The sequence below is a fragment of the Anabrus simplex genome, chromosome 2, assembly GCF_040414725.1.
Source record: "Anabrus simplex isolate iqAnaSimp1 chromosome 2, ASM4041472v1, whole genome shotgun sequence".
Taxonomy (NCBI): domain Eukaryota; kingdom Metazoa; phylum Arthropoda; class Insecta; order Orthoptera; family Tettigoniidae; genus Anabrus; species Anabrus simplex.
In genome coordinates, this window is record NC_090266.1 from 643,855,880 (window position 1) to 643,875,215 (window position 19,336).

Sequence of the window (19,336 nt, forward strand, 5' to 3'; positions counted from 1 at the left end):
ACTAACACCTCTAGTTATTAGCTATTAACTCTGATCCTGCACTCTCAGATATTAACACATAGTCTCTTTACACGCTACTAAAGCAAGTAGTGTTTCAGTTCATCAGTAGAAATCTTAAAGTGGCATAGTGGGCAGAGATGATGTGATATGATAGTATATTGTTGTGCAGGTGTTACCTCTGCAGGGAATCAGGCCTTCTGCAAGTTCAAATTAATGAAGTACCAGTCACGTATGTAGGCCTACTAAGTCGGGCAGAGTGGCTCAGAGGGTAGAGGCCCTGGCCTTCTGACCCCAACTTTGCAGGTTCGATCCTGGCTCAGTCCGGTGGTGTTTGAAGGTGCTGAAATACATCAGCCTTGTGTCAGTAGATTTACTGGCACGTAAAAGAACTCCTGTGGGACAAAATTCTGGCACCTCAGCATCTCTGAAAACCTTAAAAGTAGTTAGTAGAACGTGAAGCAAATAACATTATTATTATTATTATTATTATTATTATTATTATTATTATTTGTAGGCCTATGTGTTAATTTTCATGGCAAATACAGTATAGTTTATATTTTGTAACAATGATATTGTATTTTAGTTATCTCAATTATGTTTTGGCAAAGCAGCTATATTTGTCAATTTTCATTTATGTTCATCCCTACGTAAAGAAATTTTTAACTCTCTTCTTAACCCATTAATGCCAGGATTTATTAACATTTTGGTTTAACTTGCTTTTCACTTTATTACTGTCTATTGGTGGTGGTGATTATTGTTTTAAGAGGAAGTACAACTAGGCAACCATCCTCTAAATGTCTATTGGACCTAGTAATATAATTACCGGGTGAGTTGGCCATGCGGTTAGGCGCGCGCAGCTGTGAGCTTGCATCCGGGAGATAGTGGGTTCGAGCCCCACTGTCGGCAGCCCTGAAGATGGTTTTCCATGCTTCCCATCTTCCCACCAGGCAAATGCTGGGGCTTACCTTAATTAAGGGCCGCTTCACACTAGGCGACTGGAATCGGCGACTAGAATCGGCTACTGAGTAGCTCAGGTGAATTCTGTGTCGCCGTGCGGTCGCCAGTAGTGCTACTTAGCCGCCTTCCCCGGCCTAGAACCAGTTTTCATCATGAGTTCCCAGGCAGAGGAGTGTCTATTGCTACTCTTGTTGTTGTCGAAAAGACAGAAGGAAAGAAAGCGTCGTAGGTTTCATTCACATCATATGTTGAAAGATCTTTTGGAAAAAGGATTTTTCTATAAACTGTTCGACGATTTATGTGATGATGGTACAGTGCTTTTTAGTTACTTTAGAATGTCAAAGAAATCTTTTGATGAACTCTTCGAAAGTGTGAAAGAAGATATTACCGGAATGGGTACCAAGTTGAGAAAAGTAATACCGGCTAAAGAAAAGTTAGCCTTAACTTTGAGGTGAGTTGAACTGAGATGCTAGTAGTTTTCCAGTGTAAGGTTCCTACATAGAAGCGTATTTAAACAAATTGCCCAATCCTTGTCTATATAATCGGGATATAGTGGAATCGAGCCCCACTGTCAACAGTCCTGAAGATGGTATTCCGTGGTTTCCCATTTTCACACCAGGCAAACGCCGGGGCTGTACCTTAATTAAGGCCACGGCCACTTCCTTCCAATTCCTAGCCCTTTCCTATCCCCTCGTCACCGTAAGACCTGTCTGAGTCGCTGCTGCCTAAAGCACATTGTAAAAAAAGAACACGACTCGACCGGGAATCGAACCCAGAACCGAGGCCCCTCTGTACCGAAGGAAGTTGTGCTGAGCATACAGCCAAACGAGTCGGACGATAATATCTCAATTATATTGAATATTTAATAAAAGTGAGGTCACGTAAAGGCTATTTGTAAAATTTTACTTACAGAGCTCGTTTCTTTCCTGGGATGTTCTTTCTTCAAAGTCACTGAAGAACTGCGTGATTACTTCAGACCATGCGTTTTTCTTTTCAACTTTATTGCTGTAGTCGTTACTGTTTCGGTTCCAGATGGCTGGATGCTGTTCAGTTTGTAGAATTAAGTCTTCAGTGTTAATTTGGCCCACTTTTTTTAAGGTAGATCGCTCATACTGAGAACGTACGAGAAAAGCGCAATGACACTGAAGAGTGTTCTGAAGGCGAGTAGCTGGGCTGCACAGTCGCCTAGTGTGAAGACTCCAATACAAAACATTGGTTCACCAGCTGTCGCCAGCCGGGGTTGTGCAATCTGCCTCGGCGACCGGTAGCGGGACTGAGCTACTGCAAGGTCAGTCGCCAGGCTTCTTTCTGTAGCTCGGCTACTGAGTGGCCCAGTGTGAAGAGCTCCATTTAAAACAATGTTTCACAAGCACGGGCGTCTGGTCGCCGATTCTAGTCGCCTAGTATGAAGCGGCCCTATGTCCAGCTGTTCGTTGTTTGACGACGGGGTTGCATCGAGTTGCTGCAGGTTGTCGTCTGTACACGGGAAGCGCCCACATTCTTAGGAAGCGGTATGAAACAGTATTACAGAACCCATTTCAGGAAGCGGTATAAAACTACGTTGCACTTCACACCAATTTGAAATTAGCTCATTATCTACATTTGCTTGCCTGAAATGCCAGAATCGTCATGTTTACTTAGTGTGTAATTGTTATCCTCATCCTCATTTTCAGAATGCATGTCTTCCTTAAAAACATTCATTATGGATTCGTTGTCAGAATTTTGTACACTTGAATTGAACGTGCTGAATATTCACAAAAATTACACAAACAAGCCTGCCTCTCGAACACACACTCTTCCTGTCCGCATGTACTGTACGTAATTTCCTGCCCATTTCACAGCTGAGAGTCAACGATGACGCAGCCCCAGGTTATGTAGGAACATGGCTGTGTTATCAATGCCTTGAAAGAAGAGCTCCCCACTTATGTTCATAATTAGTATAGTAAACGAACCTGAGCTCGATAGTACTGAATGGGAACTAGGGGTCAAGAAAAGATTCGCGTACTATACATTTTATGTTTATAGAAGCATTCAGCTGTATCCTAGTGAAGTCACAGCTCGCTGAAACGGCAGCTATTTTTTTAGCGACAGTGAAAGCGTGCCCTAGATTCTCCGAGCTCCGTCAGCAGAAATGAAATAGTGCGGCCGTAGTTTCTACGAACGGCGTCTCCAATGTGTTAATATGTTTTATAAAGTGTTCTACTACAGTAAGAACACATACAACAAACAGTAACAAGAAACATTTTAGTGTGCGTGTTAAAATAAGTTTATGATTTTAAAAAAGTTATCTGTATAAGTGAAGGTTGTTAGATTCTAGAATATGGGAAATTTTGTTTTGTGTTGTAGAAGTTGCTGATGAAGGGACTGGTGTCTCCCAAAACATTTATGAGTCAAAAGAATTGTATAAACTTGTAAATTTGAAAATATATTGACAGGGTGGAGCCAACTATTGCCCATAGTATTCTTACGAGATTTTTACCTGTCACTTCAAAAGTTTTATGAAACTGACATCTGTAAACTTGTTGTAAAAATCTACAAAAATGTCATGACGATTGTGGCTGCATGTTGTCATTTTACCATTGTTGGGCTAAATGGTTCAGATGGTTGAGGCACTGGCCTTCCTACCCCAATTTGGCAGGTTCGATGATGGCTCAGTCCGGTGGTATTTGAAGGTGCTCAAATATGTCGGCCTCTTGTTGGTAGATTTACTGACATGTAAAAGATCTCTTGCGGGACTAAATTCCTGGCACCTTGGTGTCTTTGAAAACTGCAAAAGTAGTTAGTGGGATGTAAAGCCAATAACATTATTATTGTTATTGTTATTGTTATTATTATTATTATTATTATTATTATTATTATTATTATTATTATTATTATTATTATTATTATTATTATTATTCCAGGGATTATGTGGAATGCGGAGGTGTAAGAAGGTATGGACAAGAATGGGTAGAAAGAGAAAAGATCAAATATTAATTTAAAACTCTAGAATTCGAAATTTTATTTCTTTCCTTGATTTTTTTCCTCTTTTCACATTTTAAACTTTGTTAAACAATAACAAATTGGGTAAATAAAGATTAGCTCGTGAGCTTGAGAAACAATCTTAGATAAACCTAGAATAGTCAGACCACAACGATTTAACAGAATGACTTGAAGCTCCCAAGTTACAAATTTTACAAGAACACCACTGCTCCATTCAATTAATCAAGGAGACTGAGCTCCAAAAATTTACTACATTCAAGAGAGCGTCTTTGTCCCACACAATTAAATAGGAGCCTATTCTCCAAAACCGATGAGATTCAAGCCTCTCCCAGGCACAGTCTCTTTTTTTACAAAATCAAACAGTAGTCACTGTTTTATCCGCACAACAGTCCAAGTTACATTTAAATCGATAAACTTTTAATTGAGGCAGAAGGTGCTTATTCTACATGGCATTAGTGGAAAAAGAAAAGCTTTAATATTGTTGGCTGTAAACCAAAATATTAGGAGGCGAACACTTGCACTCGTTTGAAGTTCACTTGAAAATTCTAAAAATCCTACATGGGCTTAGGGCCCGAAGTTACAGAGGCTAAGCTTATGCTATGGAGGTGACTAGATGGGAGAGAAAGTTTTGAATTACAAAAGGCAAATTTTAAAGTTTACGAAATCATAGTCACCTCAATACCAAGTTAGAAGGGGAATACAAGAGGATTCAATCTCTTTTAAGGTCTTTAGACTTGACTGAAAATTTACATTGAAAGATTACGTAAAGAAAGGATTTTGAAACCTTGCCCTTGAGTTAGCTTTCTGAGACTGTTACATGATTAAAAGATGTCTGCCATTACCTTGAGCTGGTGGGCCTTTCGGAGATGGACGAGGCAAGCCCCCTGTCTCCATTATGAACACACTCTAAACCTCTTGACTGGAGCGAAAGGTCCCAGCTTTTATAGCATAGAGGAATGTTCCAGAATTCTCTAAGCCGAAGCCCTGTCCACACCCACAGTTTCAATTGGTTGGTTCAATAAATATTAAAAAATCCTGATTGGCTAAAATTTTAAGCAGGCGGGAAGAGATAGAAGTGCTAGTAACCTAAGAACACCAACAACAATCTAGAAACAATTCAGTTTTTAAAACCTATGAAAACAAAATTTCTCTTGAAATTAAATTGTACATCCTCTCACCAGAGGGAGCACATAAATCGACAGTAGAGTCATCTTGAGATAAAGTTCAAAACTTCTTCAGAAATAAGTTTCACTGTTCATATAACAGAGCGCCTTCTAAAAGGCGCTTAGTTTGAATGTACGGGGTTGGTGTACCTCCGGTACAATTACAACCTGTGTGTGAAATAAAGATATCGTAAGTTACACACAAAACTCCTTTACTGGCCTTCAAAGTAATCTCCGTTAGCTACAACACAATTTTGACATCGACTGTAAAGCTGGTGGTAGCTGGCAGCAAGCGCTTCTTTTGGAATTTCCCGGAGAACCCTCGTCACATGTTATTGGATACCTGCTACACTGTCGAACTGGTGGCCTTTCAGGGCTAATTTAAGATGGGGGAACAAAAAAAATTTGCCAGCGCCAAATCCTGAGAATACGGAGGGTGTGGAAGAACAGTCACCTGGCGTTCAGCGAGAAACTGGGTCACGCGGATCGCGGTGCATGGACGGGCATTGTCGTAGAGGAGCTTCCACTGTCCACTCCGGTGCAGTTCAGGCCGAACCCGTCTGATGTGTTGCAGTAGCTGTTTCAAAACTCCCTCCGCATTGACAGTGTACCCTGGGGTACAAATTCATGATGAATGACACCATTGCTGTTGAAAAAGGCGATCAGCATTGTCTTAATCTTGGACTTTGTGCGTCGACTTTTCTTAGGAGGCGGAGAAGACACTGAACACCAGGCCATCGACTGTCTCTTGGTCTCCGGATCATACTGGTAGCACCACGACTCGTCTACTGTAATGATGGTTTTCAACACCTCCGGATTTTGGTCACAGACATCAATGAAATCTCCCGACTTTTCCATCTGAGTTTGCTCTTGCTCGTCTGTCAGGTTGTGCGTTACAAACCGGGCATAAATCTTCCGCTTTTTCAAATGTTCGTGAACAATGGTCCTTACACTGTCCTTGCCTACATCCACTTCATCTGCTATCATTCGTAAGGACACTCGCCGATCATTCGCAAGCATCTGTCGCACTCGTTCAATGTTGTCTGGAGATGTGCTTGTGGTTGGTCGAGTCGAGCGCACCTCGTCCTCAACACCTTCCTTTCCATCTCGAAAGCGTTTAAACCAGTCAAAAACACACTTTTTACTCACTGCTTGAGTGTGGTAAACTTGCACTAACATTGCGAGTGTTTCTGTTGCCGTTTTGCCTAGCAAAACTTCATGTTTACGCGTTGCTCTGTTTTGCACTCCATTGTGCAATGACACAAGTCCTCACGCTGACTCCGTGCGATGTGTTGCAGCATTCAACTCCACTTAACTGTGTTGAGTTGACCGATAGGGGGCACTTGGTGTTATTTCTTGGAGTGCGTATGCACGAGTGCATCGTCCGAACTAGCACGGTGTACAAACTAGGTGACCCTTCACAGAACTTTTCAGGCACAGGTTGTTGTATTATTATTATTATTATTATTATTATTATTATTATTATTATTATTATTATTATTATTATTACTTAGACTTAAGTCTTCCAGCATTAATGAAATAATTAATTTTTTAATGGCGTGTGGCCTCCGAAGAGGCCGAGTGCAGGTCTTTCGAGTTGACGCCGCATAGGCGACCTGCGCGTCTATGAGAATGGGGCCCTACCTGTGATTAATTCTGATGCTGAAGACGGCACACACACCCACCCCCCGAGTCATTGGAATTAACCAATGAAGGTTAAAATCCCCGACCCGGCCGGGAATCGAACCCGGGACCCTCTGGACCAAAGGCCAGCATGCTAACTATTTAGTCATGGAGCCAGACAATGAAATAATCATCATATTGAACACTGTCAAATAATACTTCAAGCCGTTGCTGCCCATAACCTTCAAACATGCATCTAAAAAGAAATGCCTTAACTGCATTTTTATTTTTTTATTTTTTTTTGCCAGGGGGCTTTACGTCGCACCGACACAGATAGGTCTTATGGCGACGATGGGATAGGAAAGGCCTAGGAGTTGGAAGGAAGCGGCCGTGGCCTTAATTAAGGTACAGCCCCAGCATTTGCCTGGTGTGAAAATGGGAAACCACGGAAAACCATCTTCAGGGCTGCCTATAGTGGGATTCGAACCTACTATCTCCCGGATGCAAGCTCACAGCCGCGCGCCTCTACGTGCACGGCCAACTCGCCCGGTCCTTAACTGCATTATTTTAGCAAGAATGCTACATTCATATTTCATGACTCTTAAGTAACAAATATTGTAAATTGAACATTATTGGACATTTAGGCTAAAATATAAGTGTATTGTGGACAGGGCAGTATTTTTGTTAAACTTCAATCATCAGCAAATGGTATTACTACTGTCGTTCAGAACAGTGAATATCTCTTGTACGCTGATGACTTGAAACTATACAGAGTCATAGAAGAAGACAATGATGGTAATTATCTACAAGAGGATCTGAAGCAAATATGCGAGTGGTATGATAAGTGGTCCCTTAAACTGAATAAATTCAAGTGTGGTGTCATGTCATTTACTCAAAAATTAACACCTGCATTTTACAGATATAAAATCAGTGGAGAAAGTTTAAATTGTGTGGAGGAGCTTAATGATCTAGGTGTAATTCTTAGTAACAGGAATGGCGTATCCTTTGAGAAACACATCAATAGTATTATAAAGAAATCTTTCAAACTCTTGGGGTTTGTCAAAAGGAAATGTAAAGATTTCAGTAATATTGCTTGTGCCAAAACACAGTTTTCCCTGGTGAGATCCTGTCTCGAGTATGGTTGTGAGGTGTGGCTCCCGTATCAGAAAGGCCACGTACACCATCTCGAGAGAGTACAGATCAGGTTCATGAAGTGGATTAGTTTTGGATTCCTGGGCATGCCACTCTCTTCAAGCAGATATGAAGAATTTGTAAACATTCTTGGAATAAATACCCTGGCAACGTGCCGAAAATGTCTGAACGCAATTGTTAGCGATTAAATGCTTGAAGAGTAAAGTGGACTGTCCGGCTGTACTGGGGTTGATCCCACTTCATGTTCCAAGCAGACAAACAAGGCAGAAACGTACATTCCACCTGCCCAAATGTAGGACGTTGCACATGAAAATTCTTGATTCATGCAAGCCCTTAGGACCATAAATCAGCTGGAAGGGTCACTCGACATTTTTCACCACCCTTCCACTGCAGTTCGGAAAGTTCTTCTCAAGGGTGGAACGGGATAATTTTTTAAATTATGTAAATAATCTGTAGAAAACCTGTGAAGATTTATATCTTTTTCTATATATATATGTACGTTTGTATATATATATATATATATTATTTATTTTAATTCTTTATTTAATTTAATTATTTAATTTAATTTTTCATGTAATCGTCTATTACATCATCGGTAATTGGGACATCCTGTAGGTGATAAATATATTCTATTCTACTCTATTTCAATGCTACTCATGCATGCATCTTTGAAAAAATAATAGATTATACTCATAAAAACAATAATAATGATATGGTAATAATTGGGGGAGATCTAAATTTGCCTGAAGTTGAATGGAAAGGAGCTGCAAGTGAAGCCCATGAACAGAAACTGGCAAATAAGTTAATTTGGGAGGGAGGATTTACACAAGTAGTACAAGAATTGACTCGTCTCAATAACTTACTAGATGTATTCTTGGTTAAACCATGGGAAATTGTTGATAAAACTGAGGTAATTGAAGGAATAGGAGACCATAAGGCTGTAATAATGGATGTAGGACTCGTACCAAAAAGGCTTAAGAGGGTTACACTAGACAAGAAATTGTACAGAAAAACTAAAGTTGATGAATTTGGGACTTACCTTAAATCACAATTCAGTTGTTGGATAAGTGAAGGGAGTAACGTGGATACACTTTGGGCTAAATTTAAAGGAATTACTTGGGAAGGAGAGAAGAGATTTGTACCTGTTAAGAAGGGTAAAATGACCTCAGACCCTGTTTATTATACAAGGGAAATAAGAAAATTAAAAAGAAAATGTAGAATAGTAAACAGGAAAATCAAAGAGGGTAGGGAGAGTAGGGAAACTAGAAAACAGCTAATGAGGGAACTGAATAGAGTGAAAAAGGAAGCAAAAGAGAATTATATGAATGGCATACTTCAAGAGGGTAATGACCACAAAGGGAAATGGAAAAAGCTGTATTCATATATCAGGAATCAAAAAGGAAAAGGAGTCCAAATTCCTACAATGGTGGGAGAAGGGGGTGAACACTATTTAACAGATACTGAGAAAGCAAACCTATTTAGTAGGGAATTTAGAGATTCAGTAGATGATTGTCAAGAGTTGGAAACCGAAACAGAAGATAGAGAGGGAGAGAGACAGAGGGAAACAAGAAGCTTCTCATTCACAAACGAAGATATTTTCAGAGAAATCCAACTGCTTCAGCAAGGAAAAGCTGCAGGAAGTGATCAAATTACTGGGGAGGTATTAAAGACAATGGGGTGGTACATAGTGCCTTATTTAAAATTTCTCTTTGACTATGTCATAAATAATAGTGTAATACCAAAGGAATGGAAGGAATCTATAATAATACCAATTTATAAAGGAAAGGGTGATAAAAGGAAACCAGAGAACTACAGACCAATCAGCCTGACCAGTATAGTTTGTAAAATTCTGGAGAGTTTAATATCGAAGTACATCAGAGGGATATGTGATGATAAAAATTGGTTCATGAGGAGCCAGTATGGATTTAGAAAGAAATTTTCTTGTGAGGCACAACTGGTGGGATTTCAGCAGGACATATCAGATCAGTTGGATTCAGGAGGTCAGTTAGATTGCATAGCCATAGATCTTTCCAAAGCCTTTGATAGAGTGGAACATGGAATATTATTAAAGAAATTGGAGGGAATAGGATTGGACGTAAGGGTTACACGTTGGATAAAAGCATTTCTAAATTCAAGGGTTCAGAAAGTCAAAGTAGGAAATAATGTATCGCAGGAAGAGAAAGTTTGGAAGGGAATTGCACAGGGTAGTATAATCGGTCCGTTACTTTTCTTAATATACGCAAATGATTTAGGGAACAATATAACATCAAAAATAAGATTGTATGCAGATGACATAATTGTTTATAGAGAAATAAACAACATTGAGGATTGTTCAGAATTACAAAGGGACCTTGAAAGTATCCAACAATGGGTTGAAGAAAATAATATGAAGGTTAATGGAGGCAAATCAACTGTTACAACTTTTACAAACAGGAGCTTTAAAACTGAATTTGAATATACTTTGGATGAGGTAGTTATCCCAAAAGAAGGCAAGTGCAAATACTTAGGTGTGAGATTTGAAAGTAATTTGCACTGGAAGGGTCATATTGATGACATTGTTGGGAAAGCATACAGATCATTACATGTCATAATGAGGCTACTTAAAGGATGCAACAAAGAATTAAAAGAAAAAAGTTACTTGAGTATGGTTCGTCCATTATTGGAATATGCAAACAGTGTTTGGGATCCTCACCAAGAATACCTAATAAAAGAAATAGATAGTGTGCAGAGGAAAGCAGCAAGATTTGTAACAGGGGATTTCAGGAGAAAGAGTAGTGTATCAGAAATGTTAAAGGAACTTGGGTGGGAAACTTTAAGTAAGAGAAGGGAGAAAACTAGACTTACAGGATTATATAGAGCCTATACAGGAGAAGAAGCATGGGGAGATATCCGTGAGAGGCTTCAGTTGGAAAATAATTATATCGGAAGGACTGACCACAAATATAAAATTAGAAGGAATTTTAGCAGAAGCGATTGGGGTAAATTTTCATTCATTGGGAAGGGTGTGAAGGAGTGGAACAGTTTACCAGCGGTAGTGTTTGATCCTTTTCCAAAATCTGTACAGATATTCAAGAAGAGAATAAACAGCAACAGAGAAAATAAATGAAGTGTTAGAGGGCATTCGACCGGTGCAGGTTATTGTAAATAAAAAAAAAATGTGTGTGAATAAATTAATTCCATCCCCTGGTCTAAGGAGTTTGGACAGCCAAAGTAGGAGACTGCCTGTAGGGGTGAAGTACAGTGGGGACTTCGAGGGCCCTGGGACCGCTACGGTAGCTGTGAAGGCCCTTCAGGAACTCTGAAAAGTGGTGGCAAAAGGGGCTCTGGTTAAGACGCAGCAGGTCGTTATGCTACTTAGGATCCAGAACGGGTAAAAAAAAAAAAAAAAAAAAAAGTAAATAAATAAATGCAATGTAAATATTAATGTTATACCAGTTTTATAGTATCATTTGAAGCAATTCCACATACTGTATATCAGTTGACTATATTTGTAAGTAGTACAGGAGATATTATAATTAGAATTTTGTAAACAATATAAATTTATTAAGGATGAGCTGTGTGTTAATAGAAAACATTGTTAGCGTAAATTGTATAATATTGTATTATAGGAAAAATTTTCTTCTCTTGTTAATTTAATATTTAGTGCTTGACAATAATGTATTTTAGTGTACCATTTGCCACCGAGGTAGACACCTCATTTGCAAATAAAGAGATTTTGATTTTTGATTTTGATGTACAGCTGTCATGACACGTGTCCAACTGCCTCGGGCAAAGATAACATAGCATATAGATGGAGAAAATTATTGCCCCTAGCCCCCTGTAGCATCATTTCTGGAAGTACAGATGTCAAAGGTATTATATACATAGTTAGGTTTGCCATCTTTTAGCATGTTCCTGAACTACAAGAAAAAGAATATTATGTAGGGAAAAGGCTACACTATGCAGTGTAGGGATAATATTACTGTATTATAATTCATTATAACCCCATACTTGGCTGAGATTCCGTCATATCCTTCGTAACTTATTGATACTCAGTTCTGCGTCTGGGTGCTCAATTTTGTTTAATCATTGACCCATATTTGGCCACTATGATCGTCATCAATTTGTATATGCCCATATTTTGGCCACCACACTTAGGCAAACAACTTATCTATTATTTATACATCTTTAGCTGGAAACAACCCATACTTGGCCCTACAGTGGGCGCCAATTTTTATACACCCATATTTGGCTAAGTTTTGCGAGCGCTTCAGGTTTAGAGTTCATGGAGATCAACTCTTTAGGTTGTGGAGTTTGGAAATGGTTTGTGGGTGTTTTGTTGATGACAAAAGTAAAGCATTATTATACTAAAAATGTAACAGTAATAAGGTTTATATATCCAAAAAAGTTTATGAATTATTTATTAGATAAAATGACAGAGAAAATTACATTTGGTGGACGTTTGACATTACATCAATATGCAAAAAAAGAAATGGACTTCATTATACACTGGGGGGGCCTTACGTCGCACCGACACAGATAGGTCTTATGGCGACGATGGGATTGGATAGGCCTATGAACGGGAAGGAAGCGGCTTTGGCCTTAATTAAGGTACAGCCCCAGCATTTGCCTGATGTGAAAATGGGAAACCACAGAAAAACCATCTTCAGGGCTGCCGACAGTGGGGCTCAAACCCACTATCTCCAGGATGCAAGCCCACAGCTGTGCGCCCCTAACTGCATGGCCAGTTCATCCAGTCATTGCATGATTAAAATTGGAATTAATTATTTGTAGTTTCGTTTGTGATTTATGTTCACCTTTAGTATGAGGAGCCATATCGTGTGTTGCCATATATAGTACTGTATTTCTTTTACAGAATTTTCCTTGAAGCAATATTGTTATGTTTTCGGTTGACAGTCTCCTCTCAAGCCTAATTAGTTCAATTTTTTGCAATAATTTTCAGTCTTATTTATGGCGGTATATTCGTGTTGCGAAGAGAGAAATCTGTTCTCAGAAAAATAAAGAAATCCTTCCCACAGATTTTCAAATGTGACAAATACATAAATAAACTTAAGTGAAATCCGCAATTGTTTTGTTATCTTATAAATGAATAATTCAATTCATACAATATTCATTGTTTACTATTATATTAATTTGCTGGATGGAGTGGCTCGGATGGTTGAGGCGCTGGCCTTCTGACCCCAACTTGGCGGGTTTGATCCTGACTCGGTCCGGTGGTATCTGAAGGAGTTCAAATACGTCAGCCTCATCTCGGTAGATTTACTGGCACGTAAAAGAACTCCTGTGGGACTAATTTCTGGCACCTCAGCATCTCCTAAAAGCGTACAAAAGTAATTAGTGGGACGTGAAGCCAATAACATTATTATTTTAATTAATTTATACCAATTGAGCTATATATTTTCATATTTATTCATGATGGTAGAATTCTATGATGGGCTAGTTACCTATTCGTTCACTTTTAAAATAAATGAGTTGTCCCTTTTACCATTTTTGTCCATGATATATTTATGAAATGTTCACTGTTATTAAACAAATAATAATAATATTATTCTATAGAAAAATTAATCATGACTCATTTTACTTTTCATTGAATTGTTATGATGATGCAAGTATCTACAGTGTATAAATTAACTGAAGATCTCCTAACTATAATATATTATATCAATATTTTGAAGGAGCATAACAAAAAATATTATTCTTCATGTACAAACCAGTACATCTCTAGATATTATCAATGGATCAGGAGGGCGTGTGTTGGATTACCGGCCAGGTCGGGGAATTTTAACTGGATCTGAGGTCTGGTTCGAAGTCCACTCAGCCTGTGTGATTGTATTTGAGGAGCTGTGTGACAGTGAGATACCGGCCCGAGTCTAGAAAGCCAAGATGTGAGCAAGAGGATTCGCCGCACTGACCTCACATTGTCTCATAATCTGCGGACCTTTGGGGTGATCAGCGGCTGGTTGACAGGTCAAAGTCCACCAGGGCTGTTGTATCAGGGTGGGGGTGAAAAACAATAATAGGTCTATGTAGGTGAAGTAATTATACGCTACTCGTTTAAACAAATAAACAAACAAATTAAATATGTATACAAACACAGTTTATTAACTTGAACATAGGTGACCAGCTCCGCGGTGTAGGGGGCAACGCGTCCGCCTGTCACCCGGCAGCCCCGGGTGCGATTCCCGGCCGGGTCAGGGGAGTTTAATTGTAATGATTAATATCCCTGGCCTGGGGACTGTGTGTTTGTGATGTCCTTAATCTTCCTTTCCTCACACACAACATTCCACACTACCGCCATTCCGGTTACACGGAGGTTCATACAATATGGTGCCAGTAAGGGGCAAAAGATCCACAAGGGTCGACGCCCCGAACAAATAGCATTTAAAAAAAAAAAAAAACTTGAACGTAGCTAACAAAAATATAACTAATGCCAGTTTTCAGTTACATGTTTTCATGGATAAGCACACAGTAATTAAATCTCTCTCGACCTTGATTAGACCATTTATCTCCTAAAACTGAAAACTCTCTCACTTGGGACACTTGTAGCTGGAATACATAGAACTTGCTTTGCTATGATTGCTAAATGTGGAAATGCGTCTCTGCTGTTTCTCCACCACTGAAGTAAATTTTCGTAGTTACCTCGGGATCTATATTTGTATATTGATCAAGTTCATTATGATCTGATAGCTCTCTTGCCCAGTCCTCAAATCATCTTATTTTTTTCTTGACACTGTAGTTGCACTGATGATCGTGTTTCAGTTTCCCTCAATGGGTTACCAACACTGAAAATAATTATTAATATGCTACATGAGACACAGTGAAGCATTTGGCCTATTTTTTGCACACATTTCATGCACAGTTGTATGGAGTTATTGCCCTTCGTCTTCGGGCAACTTCTTCTGGGAAAAGTAATTAGGCACTAAAATTGTGCCACCTTTGTGAAGAATATAAACTTTAAACTTCTGATTCAGAAACATGTTGTCAGTTTATTTCAGAAGCTCCATTATCTGAAAAATTATTGTGACTTTTCATATATATTTTTAAGTTGATTTATGGCGTACCGACACAGATAGGTCTTATGGCGATGATGGGATAGAAAAGGGCTAGGAGTGAGAAGGAAGCGGCTGTGTCCTTAATTAAGATACAGCTCAAGCATTTGCCTGGTGTGAAAATGGGAGACCACAGAAACTATCTTCAATGCTGCCGACAGTGGGGGTTCGAACCCACCATCTCCTGAATGCTAGCTTACAGCTGTGTTTCGCCCACCTCGTAGCCACTTCGCTTGGTTGGAATGAAATATTAACTTGACCTACTGCCGATGTACAAGAAACATAGGATCATTGTAGGTCTACTACAGTACTGTAAACATTGATGACTTGTTTTGTTTTATGTTTTTCTTTCTGTAAACAGTATTAATTGCAAAACAATCAAACTTTTCCTATTGTTGTCCTGCAAGAATCATGACAGAGTAATGTCTTCTAAATAAATATAGGTAATTTGTTTTTGTATTTCTTGTATTTTCATCTGAATAATGTATTGATTGCAAAACAACCTAAATCCACAGCATTAAAAAATGTTACAATACAAACAGCATAGCAGGTTGATATCGTACATTGGCAATAAACTTGCTGAGTGCTACTTAATCCTCAGTTTATGTTTAATCTCGTTTTAACATTCCATATAATAATTATATTGTTTTCCATAGTTTTCCTAAAATTAGTGCAGTGTGACTTGGGTTGTTCCTGCAATCAGCGAATCAGTTAAATAACAATATATTGACCGATTATTTCCTTTAGAACATATATATATATATGTGTGTTTGTTCATGATCTTCTCTGCTACATTAGCACAGTTCTCTAGTGTGAAGTAATTTTTAACTCCTTTTGATTTTTTTCAAATGTCTTGTCTTTATTTTAGTTTTTGATCCCTGGATCATCAATTCTTTTTCGACCTGAGATCTTTGTCACTGTGATTGCACATACACCGTTTTTTACAACTCCTGCTCAACAGGTGAGAATTTGTCATAATCTGGTGTGTTCTAGGTTTCAATTTTATTTGTATTACAGTGTATGGTTATTTTAGAAACTCCACTCTCATTATCAATAAATTATGATTTTACACATTTCCAGTGTTCATGTAATATCAATTATTCTCTATTTCTGTTTGAAATGGAGTTGTTAATTTCATCATGATGAGGGCATTTTGGATGTTTTTGCTTGAAATTGGAATAGTGTCTAATTGGGATTGGAATAACTTACCAAGGGAGATGTTCAATAAATTTCCAATTTCTTTGCAATCATTTAAGAAAAGGCTAGGAAAACAACAGATATGGAATCTGCCACCTGGGTGACTGGCCTAATGCACATCAGTAGTGATTGATTGACTTCATCTTATATAATGGAAACATTTGAGAAACACTGTATACTTTTCTCATTTTTCCTGGCTTTGAACTATGATTTTTCTTTTAAAGCCCCTGTTCAGTATGTATTAAATGGAAATTTAATATATTTTTATCCCTTGCACTTTACATCAAATAATTTTACGCCTTCATGTCAAGAAATTCCACATCATCTGCTTTAAAGTTTTAAAGTTCGTGATAATGAAAATTTCTTTTGTTATTGTGCCTATGTATACATCTGTTCCTTTTTTGTCTCATTAATATGTATGTAAGTTAATATTCTTTGCTATATCAAAGTACAATGTTACGGACAGACTGTTGTTGTGATGCTCTAGTAGTTTATTGCTCATTATTGAAAAATCGAGTATATCTTACGGACTACTGAGGTGATAATAGTATATTGTTCATTATTTTAAAGTACAAGGTATTGGACGAACTGTTGTTGTGATAGTAGCTTAGTGCTCATTATTGAAAAATGGAGTGTAATTTTTGGAGTACTGATGTGATAATAGTTTATTGTTCATTATTAAAAGAATAATGTAATGGACAGACTGTTGTGATAGTAGTCTTTTGCTCATTATTGAGAAATGGAGTGTGTCCGGTGGACTACTGAAGTGATAATACTTTGTTGTTCATTATTTAGAAGTACAGTGTAATGGATGGACTGTTGTTGAGAGTAGTTTATTGCTCATTACTGAAAAATGGAGTTTATCTGACGGAATACTGGGGTGATAATAGTTTATTGTTCGCTATTTAAAAATACAAAGCCTCCGTGGCTCAGATGGCAACGCGTCGGCCTCTCACCGCTGGATACCGTGGTTCAAATCCTGGTCACTCCATGTGAGATTTGTGTTGCACAAAGCAGAGGCGGGACAGGATTTTCTCCAGGTACTCCGGTTTTCCCTGTCATCTTTCATTCCAGCAACACTCACCATTCTCATTTCATAGCATCTATCACTCATTAATAAATCACTTTGGGAGTGGCGACCCCTTCGTACTAATAGCCTATATCTGGTTCCTTCATTACATTCCTGACCCGGTCATGGACTGGAAAACAGGTTGTAGGTTTTCATTTAAAAGTACAGTGTTGTGGGCAGAAGATTTTCCGGCAAAAGTAATTGTATGTAATATATGTTACATTTAGTGTCGTTATGTAAAAAATAATACCAGTTGTTTCCTATTGATGCAAGTGTGATAAACTGATATAACTTGAAAAAAAATTCACTCCCCCATAGGTAAATAATGCAAGTATCGAGCTCGAATTGTTATTGTTATTAGTATTATTATTATTATTATTATTATTACTACTTGTAATGTACATCCACTTATTAGTATCATTATTAGTTTACGATTGCATTATTTGTGAGGTTACGTCATGAAACATTTCCTGTATATAGATATTTATATGAGTTTAGTTAATGTAAGAACCTGTAATTAATATTATATAATTTATTATTACCTGTATTAATGATTTATAATCCACTGCAGAATTGTGAAACACACTGTAACATCAAGAATGACACTAAGTAGGCGAGAATATTCTGTACATTATATCTGGGTCTTGAGCACTCTAGAATTTTCGAGGAAATGTACCTTTCTAGCAGCTTGGTCAGGCACCTATATAAAGAGGTGGTCTTGATGGTAGAGTTAGTTACTGTTTAGTTGGAGTTATGGTTTAACAGGAGTATACTTGTGACCACATGTTATGTTGAACCGACATGTTGTCAGCAGTCAGTTGTTTCAACTGTGTTTTAAGGTTGCGATTTCCTTATGGCGTGTGCTTAGTGATGGGCAGTTGTTAAAATGGTGGGTTGTTGATGTGTATATTTTGTTTGTGGCAGCAGTGATTAAGGTTATGTGTATGTTTATCTGAAGTTAAGGTGAAATAAATAAGTTTTAACCGGACAAATATCACAAGTGTACATGCAGGTTTACAGGGTGGAACAGGGCCTAGAATCAAAAATTTCAACCGTAGATGACAAAATTTTATCGCAAATTTATGTACCGAGCTCGATAGCTGCAGTCGCTTAAGTGCGGCCAGTATCCAGTATTCGGGACATAGTAGGTTCGAACCCCACTGTCGGCAGCCCTGAAAATGGTTTTCCCATTTTCACACCAGGCAAATGCTGGGGCTGTACCTTAATTAAGGCCACGGCCGCTTCCTTCCCACTCCTAGCCCTTTCCTGTCCCATCGTCGCCATAAGACCTATCTGTGTCGGTGCGACATAAAGCAACTAACAAAAAAAAAATTATTGCAAATTAGCAACATCGTGAATCAATTAACGCAGCAGATATCAGACATCAGGTCAAAACTGGGACAGGTTGAACAGATCAATAGTAGCGTAAGCTGGCTGGAGGGCGATATCTCGAACCTCAAGGAGGAGGTAGAAATCCAGCTTTCCGGCATAAAGCAACAGGTTGATGGGAGGATTTCTACCGTTGAGGGAAATTTAGAAAGCCGTATCTCTGCCGTCGAGGGAAATTTTGGTAGCCGTATTTCTGCTGTTGAAGGAAGGTTAGAAAACCGATTTTCGACCATCAAGGGGGATATGCAGAATATAAGGGAAAACATCCTTCACGCGGTAGAGGATAGATTAACTCAAACAGGACGTATCACCACACCTCTAACCCCCTCGAACCTAACCGGCAATACAACACACCTAGACCCGAAGGTGATTATAGAGAGCCTTCCGGAATTCCACGGGCGACTGGAAGAGAACCAACTAGCTTCATCGAGTGATCGGTCAGTCTTTTAGGAAGAACTAATCTGCCAGAGGATATCGTGCAACTCATCACACCGCAATCAACACAGTGCGGACTGGTCCCGAGAAAACTCGTGTTTTACTACCTGAGCATTGTGGACCGGTCCCGAGTTATCTCGTATTAGCGGCAGACTGACGTTTAGTGCTATCTTTTGAGATATACCAGAACTATTTGGAAGTCAAGGGTGATAGAACTCTGTTATGTATGGTTTTACACAATTGATAGTCACATTTCTTTTCGATTATTCTTCATATCATAGCTATTCTTTGCATTTCCTGACAACATGTTTACTAATTTA

At 38.6% G+C, this 19,336-nt stretch overlaps 1 protein-coding gene across 1 annotated transcript in view; it reads left to right on the forward strand.

The window, feature by feature from the left end:
- The window catches only part of LOC136863623 (KICSTOR complex protein SZT2), an 874,751-nt gene that overhangs the window by 42,372 nt on the left and 813,043 nt on the right, over positions 1-19,336 (forward strand). Inside the window, 1 exon segment of the mRNA XM_068226020.1 lies at positions 15,795-15,887. Coding sequence (XP_068082121.1) covers positions 15,795-15,887 — 93 coding nt within the window.